This window comes from Leptopilina heterotoma, unplaced genomic scaffold (assembly GCF_015476425.1).
Source record: "Leptopilina heterotoma isolate Lh14 unplaced genomic scaffold, ASM1547642v1 Lhet_264, whole genome shotgun sequence".
Classification (NCBI taxonomy): domain Eukaryota; kingdom Metazoa; phylum Arthropoda; class Insecta; order Hymenoptera; family Figitidae; genus Leptopilina; species Leptopilina heterotoma.
Genome location: NW_025110974.1, coordinates 272780 through 286667, shown reverse-complemented (window position 1 = coordinate 286667; position 13888 = coordinate 272780). Strand labels below are relative to the sequence as shown.

At 31.4% G+C, this 13888-nt stretch overlaps 3 protein-coding genes across 3 annotated transcripts; all 3 read left to right on the top strand.

The window, feature by feature from the left end:
* The first annotated feature begins 281 nt into the window (after positions 1-281).
* On the top strand, positions 282-1487 carry LOC122503582. Its single transcript, XM_043614177.1, has one exon. The coding sequence runs from the start codon at positions 282-284 to the stop codon at positions 1485-1487; it is 1206 nt and encodes a 401-aa protein (XP_043470112.1).
* Positions 1488-1641: 154 nt separating this feature from the next.
* LOC122503581 lies at positions 1642-2402 on the top strand (the record flags this gene model as incomplete). The annotated part of the gene is made up of 1 exon (XM_043614176.1): positions 1642-2402. A coding segment is annotated over one exon (624 nt), but the record flags the coding sequence as incomplete, so codon positions are not given.
* Positions 2403-3107: 705 nt separating this feature from the next.
* On the top strand, positions 3108-13493 carry LOC122503593 (ATP-binding cassette subfamily C member 4-like). The gene is made up of 11 exons (XM_043614187.1): positions 3108-3237; positions 4194-4308; positions 4443-4688; positions 4831-5083; positions 5299-5473; positions 5687-5843; positions 5958-6161; positions 6390-7784; positions 9848-10062; positions 10161-11233; positions 12987-13493. Exons 2-11 carry the CDS (start codon positions 4235-4237, stop codon positions 13122-13124), a joined length of 3930 nt encoding a protein of 1309 aa, XP_043470122.1. The 5' UTR covers positions 3108-3237; positions 4194-4234; the 3' UTR covers positions 13125-13493.
* The last annotated feature ends 395 nt before the right edge of the window (positions 13494-13888 follow it).

Here is a 13888-nt window from a genome sequence, read left to right as displayed (position 1 = left end):
TTATTTCTGGATGTAGAATTCCTTTAATTTCAAAACCACCAATGATCGCAAATTGGAAATGTTCTCGTTTTCACACCACTGTTTCCCCAGAGTTATCTTTACAAATTAATCTTTTAAAGGAACAAAAAATTTTGGAAAAGCCTACAGATTCAAAATCAAGCTTCATATCTAAGATGTTTCTAATTCCAAAAAGTGATTGAGGAATTCGCCCAATTTTTGACCTGCGCGGCCTAAACAGACACATTGGGGTAAAAAAAATTCATTTATTCTCTTATTTTAAAATGCCAGAATTTTTACAGAAAGGTGACTGGCTAACCAAAATCGATCTATCGTTGGCTTACTGTCATGTACCTATAGCCCAGGCACATCGCCCCTTCCTTCGTCTCGTCTATGACAAGGAACTTTTGCAAATGACATGCTTGCCCTTTGGCCTTTCATCTGCACCTCAAAATTTTGCAGCCATTTCAAATTGGATCGCTGACATCCTTCGTTCACGTGGCATAAGATTGGTCGTCTATCTCGATCTATCTTTACACTGCCGTTACCTTCAGAGGTTCCTATCTTGTTTCAATCAATCGAGACTTCGACAAAAACGTATTATCCCTCCAAGAGTCAAAGAGGAACTAAATTGGTGGCTCACAGCAACAAATTCCTTGATTTCTCTACATCCCAAGAGAATCTCGAACTTCCTGACGACGGATGCTGCAGATGTAGGATGGGGTGCTCAACTCGACAATTATCACCTTTCAGGAACTTGGACTCAAGAACAAAAAAGTTGGCACTCAAACCTGAAGGAGATGTTTGCAGTTTATGCTGTAATCGAAAAAATGAACAATTACCTTCGACAATTACACATTCTTCTTCAAACGGACAACCGAACTTTGGTCGCATACATCCGGAAGGAAGGAGGGACCAAATCCTTACCTCTGCTGAATTTAACATACAACCTACTCCAACTGATAGACGATCTGGAAATTACTCTAACAGCAGCCTATCTTCCTGGATGTTACAACGGAATAGCGGATCGATTATCTCGTCAACGCCCTCTCCCGGAATGGCACCTTCTTCCATCTGCAACCAAACAGATCTTCAACAAGCTGGGAACACCCAAAGTAGATTATTTTGCCTCAAAGAAATCAAGAGTAGTCCCTTGTTACGTTTCCCGAGACATGAAGGATCACCAAGCATTGTTCACGGATGCCTTCAGCTGTCCTTGGAATTGCACCCTAGGCTGGATCTTTCCTCCGCCCAATCTAATGCCTCGTGTCCTGGCCCATCTAAATTATTGCAGAGGTCAATTCCTAGTTGTTGCTCCCAAATGGAATCAAACATTTTGGATGGCAGACCTGTCCAACAGGAGCTTAGAACCACCGATAGAAATCCAGAATCTAGACAAGGTATTAGTGGATTTAACAACTGGTCTTCCCCCCACACAGGTGGAATCACTCAACCTACAAGTTTGGAAGATTGGGTGTGGAAGGACCTAGTGAAAGACTGGTCTCCTCAAGAAAAGAACTTACTTCAAAATAGTTGGAGATCTTCAACCTTACTTACATATAAAACTCCGATTAAAAGATGGATTTTTTGGTGCACGGAAAAAAATATTAATCCAAAATTACCATCTGGTCCCGAATTAGCTAAATTTCTTGCAGATCTTTTTCTATCCAAAGGCGATTTGCCTATAAGACTATCCTACTCCACAAGTCTGCAATCTCAACCTTCTGTGCTGGTAACCCTGTAAATGAAAATCTTTCATCAAATTTCTTAGTTCGTCAAATTTTAAAATCTATTTCTATTGCAAACCCGAAAGAGATTAAATCCCCGATTTGGGATTCTCAATTACTAATTAACTGGCTTTCCAAGGGCACTTCAAACCTCTCTCCATTCGAATTATCAAGAAGATCAGCTACCTTATTACTCTTAGCTTCAGGCAGAAGAATTCACGATCTTACTCTTTTAAAAATCTCCCCGAATTACTTAATTAATCTTGGTAATGAAATCATTTTGTGGCCTGTTTTCGGTTCAAAAACAGACCGATCTTCTTTTCGCCAATCCGGCTGGAGACTTTCTCATCACCCAAATAAATGGCTGTGTCCTATCACAATGATTAGAGCCATGCTAAAGAAGTCAGAAGACAGAAGAAAAAGCAAAGAATCATTAGATGATCTGTTCATTTCCCTTTCTGGTCCAGTCAAGTCAGCTACGAAAACAATGATTGCTGGTTGGGTCCGATCCGTACTAAAAGAGGCAGGAATAGATACTTAATATGTTCAAAATACAGTATTAGTAAAGTTACTTACTCTTTGTTTTTTTATTCTATGACTATTTACATTTTAATTACATATATATTTTTATATTCTATATATTTAATAATCACATAGCGTTGAGTTAACCAGTAGATATCAAACACGTCTCTCATAAGGATGCCGTGTATCGGCTCCGCAAACAATACGTGTTTTGTTGAAATTCAAAACACAAATATTTATAAGAAGCTTTAAATAAATATCCTCTCATATGTAATAGAAATTATTTTGAATAAGCATTTTATTGCAGGGCACAGTGGGCCTACTAATATGAATACAAATATGAAGTCAGATTTAAAAAATTAAAAATGGCGGATTCAATATGGCAGACATCAAATTAAGAAAATAATTCAATTCTCATGAAACTTTATATCAGGGGGTTTTCGTAGTCGCTGATTACGAATATGAAGTCAGATTTTAAAATTCAAAATGGCGTATTTACATTTTGGAATCTAACAACTTAAAACTTCTCTTATAAAAAAGTTTAATAAAAATTAAAAATCGAGATTTTTTTAGAAAAAAATTAATTCTCAAAGTATTAAAATTTTTAATTAATTAAATTTTAATTTAAATAATAATTAAATAATTATTACTTAAGTATAAATATGTTGAAAAAACTATGTATTAATGTGATAGTTTTTCATTTGACTACTGCTTTCAGAGTACTAGCTTGTAAAATATGAAAATATTATTACATTAAATTTTAGTCGTTGTAACGAATCGACTTAATTTTCAATCTCAGTTACTTCCCGCATTATTTGTAATTCGATAATTAATCGATCGTGCGATATATGACCAGTCGTTGCGCCAATTCACGATGCTGACAGAGCAGACGACCACAAAACCGCGTTGCTCTTGCTATAGGAATATAGATGCTCCTAATAGACGCCGACCGGCAGATTCTTTCGCTGGCAAAGAGCCAGCGTTTCCAGTGGTAAATCCAACTTTCTTTTTTAGTCAGATTTTAAATTAAAAATACACTACTGTACAATTGTTTCACGAATAATAACTGTCATTTTGTTTCATTGAGAATAATTTTTTTAATATTTTGTTTTTCTAATATGAAAAGTATTATTGAAATAAAATTTTAATATTCTTGGTAATTTAAAATCTGACTATAAAAGGTTAATTTGCGAATTCGTTTGCTTTTACTTTATATTCTGAATATAAGCACGTTCTTGCCTTGTTTGTCGAATAAGTATGATATTACGCTAACTCGACGAGATTATATTTCATAATTATTATCATAATCATTAATTTTCAATAGTTTCAAATTTATTAAAATCGTAAAACGTTAATCATAATATTAACATCAGAGAGGAAGTGATAGAAACAATATCTGTCCTTTTCTATCTTATGTCAAGTTTACAATTTTTACCATAAAGTCTACAAATACTTTTTAAACAATTTCTCTATAAGAAAGCAAATATTATCATGGAGTTTTTACTAATAAAATATAATTCAAGAGTGACGAAAAAATCGAACTTATTATTTTAACAAAAAATAACTTTTAAAATTTAAGCTAATTTATTTTATAAAACTTTCCTTAAAATTTCTCGTTATATAAAGTTCATTATATATATTTTACACAGAAAATATATTATTACTATAATATCAAATATTTATTTGATTAAAATAACCGATTAATTGAATTAAATGGTAATTTCAATATTCCAAGCAAATACCACTTAATAGACTCCAATAAATATTATTTGATTCAATTAAATATTTAATTGATAATTTAGTCAATTAATCTGTTATTTGAATGAAATAAATGTTGTTTCAGTGTATTTTATTCAACAGTGAGTGCAAAATTCTGTTATTTTTTGAGTGTGGAAAAAAATTTGCAAAATAAATGTAAATTTTATTTCTACAATAATTATTTTCCAGAGACGAAACATAAAACAAAAAAACAACGAAAACTGAAAAAAATGGATAAAAATGAAAAAAGAGAAGCAAAAAATCCACGAGACGGTGCAAATCCATTGTCAGTTATTTTTTTTGGGTGAGAGAAAAACATTGACTGAATTTTTGCAAATTTGAAAATTACAATTTTATACAAAAATATTATTATTATTTTTTATAAAATGAAGGTAAAATCCTATGAATTTATTAATAAATAGTTTAATTCTTTAACAGATGGCTTTGGAAAATTTTTCGAACCGGTTATAAGAGGGAATTGGAGCACTCGGATTTATTTTCACCACTTGATTCACATGCGAGTCAAATTATTGGCGATAAATTGGAAAAACAATGGAAAATTGAAACGAATAATTGTAAAAAGAAAAAAGGCAGACCAAAATTATGGAAAGCTTTAGCCAAATGTTTTGGAACAAATATCGCATTAGTTGGAATAGTACAATTTATATTAGAATTTATTTTAACGTAAGTTGAAAAAAAAATATTTCTTGGCTTTTACATTTAATAGAAGACTTATGTAAAAAAAAACAATTGAAGAGTAAAATAAAACAAAAATTAAAAATTGACAAAAATAAATTTATAATTCTCTACTTTTTTTTTGTTTTAGATTACCACAACCAATAATAATAAGTAAAATTTTACAATATTTTAATGGCACCAGTTCAATGACCAAGACAGAGGCATATTACTGGGCTGGACTTTTTATCATTTTATTCGTTCTTAGGAGTTCATTTTTTCATCTCTCAGTTCATTCCATGTTTCATTTGGGTATGCAAATAAGAGTATCATGTTGCTCTTTAATTTACAGGAAAGTACTTAGAACTTCCAAATCAGCTGAGGCTTCTTCAAGTGCTGGTAAGGTAAGAAAAAGAATACTTTTTTAAATTTTATAGAAAATGGAAGAATGGGTAAAAAATGTCGAACTTTGAGGAAAAGAAAAAATTAGTTTTTGTATATTTTGAAACTGTGAGCAAATATGGCGAAGCAAGGAAAAAAATTTTATTTTCTTCTTCTCATAGTGCTCTATACTTTAACCATATTAACTAATAATTAATTTACATGTTTTTTTCTCTAGATACTAAATTTACTTACGAATGATGTAAATTCTCTGGATTATGCAATGCCTTTCTTCAATTACATTTGGATGTCGCCGATTATTTTAATTCTTATTGCTTACATTACTTTTATACAAACTGAATTATCAGCCTTGTCTGGCATAGCATTGTACATTATTATCATTCCATTGCAAGGTAAATAATTTCTTTATTTCTTTATTAATTTTACCTCTATTATTATTATTATTATTTTTATTATTATTATTATTTTACCTCTATAATAATTATTATTTTATTACTACACACATAACACGTAATATTGCTATATGTGTAAAGTTATTATTGTTATAAATAAAATAAAACAATTTTTAATAAATAAAAAAATACTATTTTAATTTGTTGTTTTAGGAGTTTTGGGAAAATTTTCACCAAAATTAGCAAAGCAAAATGCCTGTTGTACTGACAAAAGACTTCAATTAATGAATGAAATTATTGGTGGTGTACAAGTGATAAAAATGTATGCGTGGGAAAAACCATTTTCCAAACTTGTTGACAAAGCGAGATTGTAAGTAACAAAAGAAAAGAAAAAAAAAGGAAATTCAATTCTTTTACTTTGATTTAAAAAAATGTTTTTCTGAATATTTGGAGATAATTTTTTATCTGTTGTTTCTATTTTCAGGAAAGAAGTAAGTGCTATTAGAAAAAATTATATTATTGATACAGTAGTATTGGCCTTTGAATCATTCGCATCAAGACTTTGTATTTTTGTTACAATTATAACATATGCTTTACTTGGCAATCCTATTATTGCAGAAAAAGTATTTATGATTGCTGCATTTTATAATATACTGCGATATTCCATGGGCATTGCATTTCCAGTGGGTAAGTTTTTTTCTTCTTTTTTTTTGAGGGACTTTATTCCTTAAGAATATTTTTGATCATCTCCATTTTCCTCAATGTTGTAACTATAAAAAAAGGCTTACAACTGTAGCATAAGATTTAAAAATTAAGCATTAGGTTTATAATTAAAGAAAAAGATTTAAGAAGCATAAGATTTGAAACATATATCGTATCTACTAATTTTTCTTTCTTCAGGAATTCAACCAGCCTGAATTCAACGTTTGGCAAAGGCCTTAGCGTCATTAAACAGAATCGAAGAATTTATGGATTTGGAAGAAATTCAAGAATCATTTCTCGAGGATCTATCAAGTAGCAACAACATTGTTTTAAATTTAGACGATAATAATTTAACTGACAATAAATCAGACGCCAAAAATGATTTATTAACGGAAAATGGAATTGTCAATTCAGAACTTCAATCTGTTGTAATTTTACAAAACGCCACTGCAAAATGGGAGAAATCATCAACGGATTATAATTTAAAGTCAATTAATTTCACAGCTAAACGCGGCGAATTAACAGCCGTCGTTGGCCAAGTTGGCTCAGGAAAGACAAGTCTATTTCACGCAATCCTAAAGGAACTGCCATTAATAACTGGAAATCTTCATGTTAGCGGAAGAGTTGTCTACGTCAGTCAGGAACCATGGATTTTCGCCTCGAGTATACGTCAAAATATTTTATTCGGCGCAACAATGAATAAACAACGTTACGATAAGGTGATTCGTGTTTGTCAATTGGAAACTGATTTCATGATGTTTCCACACAAGGATCAGACAATTATTGGCGAGAAGGGTATAAATTTGAGTGGTGGACAGAGAGCGAGGATAAATTTAGCGCGTGCAATTTATGCCGAGGCTGATATTTATCTATTGGATGATCCACTGTCGGCTGTTGATACACACGTTGGGCGTTCGTTGTACGAAAAATGTATCTGCAAATATCTAAAGGGAAAAACAAGAATTCTCGTCACACATCAATTGCAGTTTATCAATTCAGCGGATCAAATTTATGTCCTAAATAATGGTGGTGTACAAAGTAGAGGAACATTTCAGGAGCTGAAAAAATCGGGTTTGGATTTTTTGTCTGTTCTACAAGCGTCTGAGGAGGAGGTTAAGGAGAAAGACGATAAGGATCAGTCAATTATGAATGATACAATTGCTGAGGATGTTACATCAGAGGAGGAGCGTGCCGAAGTTGCCGAACATCGTTCGTTTGGTAAAATATCCCATAAAGTTTATACCGCTTATTTTAAGGCAGTAGGAAATTATTGGTACGTTGCACTTGTTTTTCTAATGCTCATTATATGTCAAGGATTTCTCAGTAGTACTGATGTTCTTTTATCAAAATGGGTTGACGCTGAGAATAATGTTGGTGTTGATGATGGAAATACGATTACGAAATTAACAGAGAGTAAGAGAAATTTGTATATTTATATATACAGTGCCTTAATTTGTTGTGCGGCTATAATAATTTACATAAAATACTTTTGCTACTATGATATGTGCCTGAGATCGTCGATAAATTTACATTCAAATATGTTCTATAATATTATTCGTGCTTCGATGTTGTTCTTTCATTCTAATCCGTCGGGAAGAATTATAAATAGGTGAGTTTTTGTATTCATAATTTCATTTTTGAAATAATAATCTGTTGTTCTTTCTGTGAATCAAAATTAGACACTAGAATTGAAATTAAGATCTAGAATCCAAATTAGAATCTAGAATCAAAATTAAACTTGAAAAAACTAGAAATATAGAATTAGAAAGAAGATGAATGGAATTAGAAGCTCCGATAGTTGCGTTAGCACCATTTAAAGCAGGGATCGATACTATAACGTATAATTTATAATTTAAAAAGTTACATTCAATAATTTAAGGTATTCATTTATAAGCAAATTACAGGTTGAACTTACCAGCATTAAAATTGATATTGCTTTGCGACTTAATAGATCATTTTGAGAGTAAATGTTCAGTTTATCCGTGATGTAATTCTGCATCGGAAAACATTGTTTGTGAAAGAACTCCAAGGTACTCACACAGCTAACAATTTGCGCTCGATTATTATTGAAATAAAATTTTAAATTTTCTAAAAGAAAAACCCGTGTGGAAATAGCCCGAGTTAGCCATGACAAAGTTAGGTTTCTGGTCAGGGGCTAGCTTGTAGTGGGGCTCCCCGGACATAGCATGCCTAGCGCCCAGATTCAATTTCCACACGGGAATATAATATTAAATTGGAAAAGCTTTACTCCTCAACATCTGTCAATATGGGATTAACATGTTTAAATTGTCATCACTTTTACGAGGAGACCAAGAAGCTGCTTTTACTACTCAATCTTCAAACGCTAAAGAAGAAGAGAAGAATGATGAAATAGAATCGGAATCTGAATAAATAAAAGCTTTTTAAAAACATTGTTATTATTTCGAATCAATTAAATTTAAAAGAATTAAAAAATAACTTATTTGATTGATCTTAATATTTAAATTTAAATTCTCGTAATTCTGTCAAAGTTTTACGTACAGATACTTGCTTGAAAGCACTAAAAAGATACGGTGTTAATAAAAAGACAATATTAAATGTACCTACTTGTTGGAATTCCACATTGGATATTATTATGATGTTGATAAATACCAAGGAATTTTGAAAGATTTCGAGGAAACAAAACCTAAGTCTTTTTGTCTGAAATTGAGTGGAAAAGGTTGGACGATTGTTAACCAAACTTCAAAATATGTTTGATCAAGTTATGAGACGTTAATTAGATTCTTCTATTCAGGAAGTTAAAGCTAACATTAAGAATAACTTTAAAAAGGTAAGGAATCTGTTAAAAACCTATCAATCAAAGTGGACAGAATGACAAACAAATTTACAGTCTTAGTAACACGTGTGGATAATATAGAAGATCGTATGAATACTGTTGAAACTTTTTGTAATAACCTTGACATTGACACTCAAACCGCATCTAACTCAGCACTAAGTAACGTTGATCTCTGCATGGAAGAAGCTGCTCGAGAAGCACGTAAGAATAATTTGATCTTATTTAATTTTCCTGAATTTAATATAACTCAAGATTCCATTCCATTATAATTCGGATACTGACAAGATTAAAGGATTTTTAAGGATTTTTAATAAGGATTTGAACCTAGATGGAATTATTTATATTCATTTGGGAATTAAATTACAGGTTCATAATCGTCTCTCTCTCTCTCTCTCTCTGGATCGTACACTCATGCAACAACAACAATACAGGAAAGTAAAAAAATTAATGAAGGAACGTATATCAAGAGGGGATGATAATGCTAATACTTTGGTTAGTGAAAAATTTCCTTTTAATGATGCTTATGATTTCGTCATTGAAGTTTTTGCTTCTAACAATACGAATAATTTGTCTGCAGAAGATTTTCTTCTTGATCATGATAAATTTTCCTACATAAACATTTTGCTTTGACGATGCTAAAATTTAATTTACAACTCTAGATAGTTTTGCAAACATTAAAGTGCTTCTGGAGACGCTAATTTGGTTAAGGTTAAGGTGAAGTTTCTAATTTTGATTCAAGATTTTATATTAAATATTATATATTTTTATTTTATATCTTATTTGTAAAAAGAAATAATGACCCTAAAAATGTGAGAAATTTGTTGATAAACCTAAGAATTCTGATGGCATGTCTGCAGATTTTCAAAGGACATTGGTCTAGTGGATAGGTACTTACCCAACTGTCTTTATGGGGTTTTGGATAACTTATTCTTTACGATTATAGTCTTGGCTATGACATTCAGCGTCAATTACTATCTGATAATTCCGTCATTTATTGTTGGAATTATTTTGTACATTTTAAAAACTATTTACATCAAAACAAGCAGAAGCATTAGACGTCTAGAAGGAATAAGTAACTATACTAATTTCTACAATTAAAATACAATTGAAATTAAAATTAATTTCTAATTGTGTTCTAAATTCTAAATTAATTTCTAAATACTCTTTCAGCTCGATCTCCAGTCTTCAGTCATCTAAGCGCAACATTAAATGGCCTATCAACAATTCGAGCATTCAGGGCACAAGATTTACTAACAAAAGAATTCGACAATCATCAAGATGTACATTCAGCAACCTATTATCTCTTCTTCTCATGTTCAAGAGCATTCGGCTACTATTTGGAAATATTTTGCAACATTTACGTTATAATTGTCATTTACTCATTTCTGTTAGTTTCCAGTAATGATTCAGTTGGTAATGTTGGTCTGATAATAACCCAAACAACAATGCTCGCCGGTTATATACAATTTGGTATTGTTCGAGCATCCGAACTTGAAAATCAAATGACAGCCGTCGAGAGAATCTTGGAGTACACTAATATCCAAAGGGAACCACCTCTCGAGAGTTCAAGTGAAAATAAACCGGCTGCTAATTGGCCCGATAAGGGACGCGTCGAATTTCGTAATGTTTGTTTAAGTTACACTCAAGGTGGTGATTTTGTACTTAAACATTTGAGTTTTGTCGTGAAGCCGACGGAGAAAATTGGCATCGTTGGACGTACTGGCGCTGGTAAATCGTCATTAATTAGTGCACTGTTTCGTCTATCATTCTTGGAGGGTGAAATTTATATCGACGGAATTGGCACAAGTAAATTGGGCCTGCACGATTTGAGATCGAAAATAAGTATTATACCGCAGGAACCACTTTTATTTGCCGGCACATTGAGGGAGAATATTGATCCATTTGAGGAGTATACGGATGATGAACTTTGGGAATCATTGGATGAGGTGGAATTGAAGGAGGCTGTTGCAGCATCGGGATTATATGGAAAGGTATCGGACGGTGGGGCGAATTTCAGCGTTGGACAGAGGCAATTACTCTGCTTGGCGAGGGCAATCGTGAGGAAGAATAAAATTTTGGTACTCGATGAAGCGACGGCTAATGTTGATCCACAGACGGATGCGCTGATTCAGAAGACGATTAGAAAGAGATTTGAGAATTGCACCGTTTTTATTATTGCTCATAGACTTAATACTGTCATGGACTGTGATAAATTTATTGTCATGGACGCGGGTCACATGGTGGTGAGTATATTTCACTACTTCTTGTTTCAATATTTTTTTTGCTTGGTGTTTTCTTTGGTTTTCTTCATACCTTATACTTTTCCCATGTCTTCTTTCCCCATTTCTTTTTCTTTAGACTTAATACATTTTTATCCTTGTCCTCCTTGCCCCTCCATTGAAAAACTTAGACATCTTTTGATTTTCTAGTTTTGATCCTTTCTTCCATCTTTTAATTTCCTCCTCCATTGATTTTAGAATGGTAATGTACAGTGATTTTGACTGTTGAGGTCTGTTTTTTCGTAATTTTTTACTTTATTTATTGACTGGATGGATTGTTCTTTGATTTTAGTAAAGCTTTTGACTCGGTACCTCATACTATATCTTGCTATCGAAACTTAAAGCCATAGGTTCGTCGGGATCAGTCATAAGATGGTTTGCTTCGTACTTGTCAGGTAGAACCCAGGCTGTTGTGGGACCAGATGGAGAGTTATCTGAGTGGGGACATATTGGAACTGGAGTTCCTCAGGGATCAGTGCTGGGCCCTCTATTGTTCCTACTTTATACTAATGACTTTAGGGGTGTTTTCAAGTATTCTAAGCATACGTATTTTGTGGATGATCTGCAGATCTATATACACTCTAGTTTGGAAGACTTGCAGAATAATATAAGATTAATAAATGAGGATGTCAAGGCTGTATTTCATTGGGCGAAAGTAAATATTCTTAAAATAAATTTTAATATGACTTACTCCATGATAATTGGCTCTACTTGGTATTTAAACAAAATAAATTTGAGTGACTGCTCTGTAATAAAAATTAATGATAATATCATCCCTTTTGTTGATTTAGTTAAAAATTTGGGTGATGTCTTTACGCCAACTCTTTCTTGGGATAAGCAGGTTGGCAAAATGTGCAAGAGCGTCTATGCCACCTTGTCACAATTCAAAGCAAATAAGAAAGCCCTTACTGTTGAATTGAAGACGAAACTTGTTACGTCATTGGTTTTCCCTCATTTTGATTACTGTTGTGTTGTATATAATGATATAACTGAAGAATTAAACTATAAACTTGAGAAACTCCTAAATTCATATATAAGATTTATATTTGATTTAAAGAAAGATGAACATGTAACTCCATATAGGTTACAGCTAGGTTGGCTTAGTGTTAGTAACAGACGACTTTGGTACATCGGCTGTCTTACACATGTAATTTTAAACAATAAAAAACCTTCGTACTTGTATGAAAAGTTTGTTTTTAGAGAGAAAATTAGCACTAGAGAGTTAAGATCTCCTTGCATTCTTAGGGCTCCACAATGTAAAACAGAAAAATATAAAAACTCGTTCATAGTAACTGCCATAAATTTATAGAACTCTCTTCCTCGTTCTATGACAAATATTGAAAGTCCAAAAACATTTAAACTAAAATTGTATAAATATTTATTTTCGTTGGATGTATAGAGTATATAGAGTGTATCTTGAATGGTATGTCATCTGTATATGTAAGTTGCTGTGATAATTTGTAAATCAAAGTCTTTTTTTGTCTTGATGAGAGGTATATGGCTTTATTTAACTTTATACGATATTTATTTTATTAATTACTGTATTTTTAATGGTTGTCCTCGGTATTTAAATCAAAGTCCATTATTGCCCAAGGACAATTACTTACCCATTATTACCCTAAGTCAATTATGGACATTTTATTGACCATTGTAAAGTGCCAATTATTGCTCTAGGGCAATAATGGAAACATTATTGACTGATTTTTTCAATTTTCAGGAATTTAATCATCCCTATCTACTTCTTAAACAAGAAAAAGGCTATCTCCACGATATGGTGCAACAAACCGGACCCGAAATGGCAGCAGTACTCACAAAAATGGCCGAAGCTTCTTACAATACAATAAAACTTAAATAAGTCATAATTTTTAATTTTTTTTTTTAAATAACTTTTTTTTCTCTAAAGAAAAGTGATTTATATACCTATTAATTTTATTTTCTTAAAAGTAGATTTAATAAGAAACAATATCTATTTTCTCTAAACATATACCAAAAACGGAGATTAAATCTTTTAAAGATAAAAATAGCATGTTTTTTCATAAATCTCAAAATGTACCTTACTGTTGTAAGGGTAATGGAATATTTAAAAAAAAATAGTCAATTTTAATACAAAAATGTACATTAAAAAAAAATCCATTTTTTTATACTCTTACTTTTTATGTGAAAACCATTGTGATATAAATGAAACATAGACATATACAATTTTACACATTTAACAATTAATTTGCCACTACATGTATAATATACTAGAAATCATTTTTTTATTTTATAAACAAATTGTAATTATAATAATAATTGTAAGAAACTGATTGTAGAATTAAAAATTCAAAATGTATTAAGAAAAAAAAATTTTTTAATTTGAAAATAAAGAAAATTAATTTTAAAAGAAATAAAAAGGAGAAATTCTTATCCATTCGAAATTTGATGCACTCTTTTCTTATTATTATTGTTGAGTAAAAATTAATTTTTGTTTCCCTTTTCCTTGTCATCTTTAGAGGAAGATTGTAAATTAATTTAAAAAGGAGGAATGTGAAAATTCTTTATCTTATCACAATTGAAATTTAATTGGAATTAACTTTGGAGAAAAGATAAAAGGATAATGTACACTGGCAATGTTAAAAA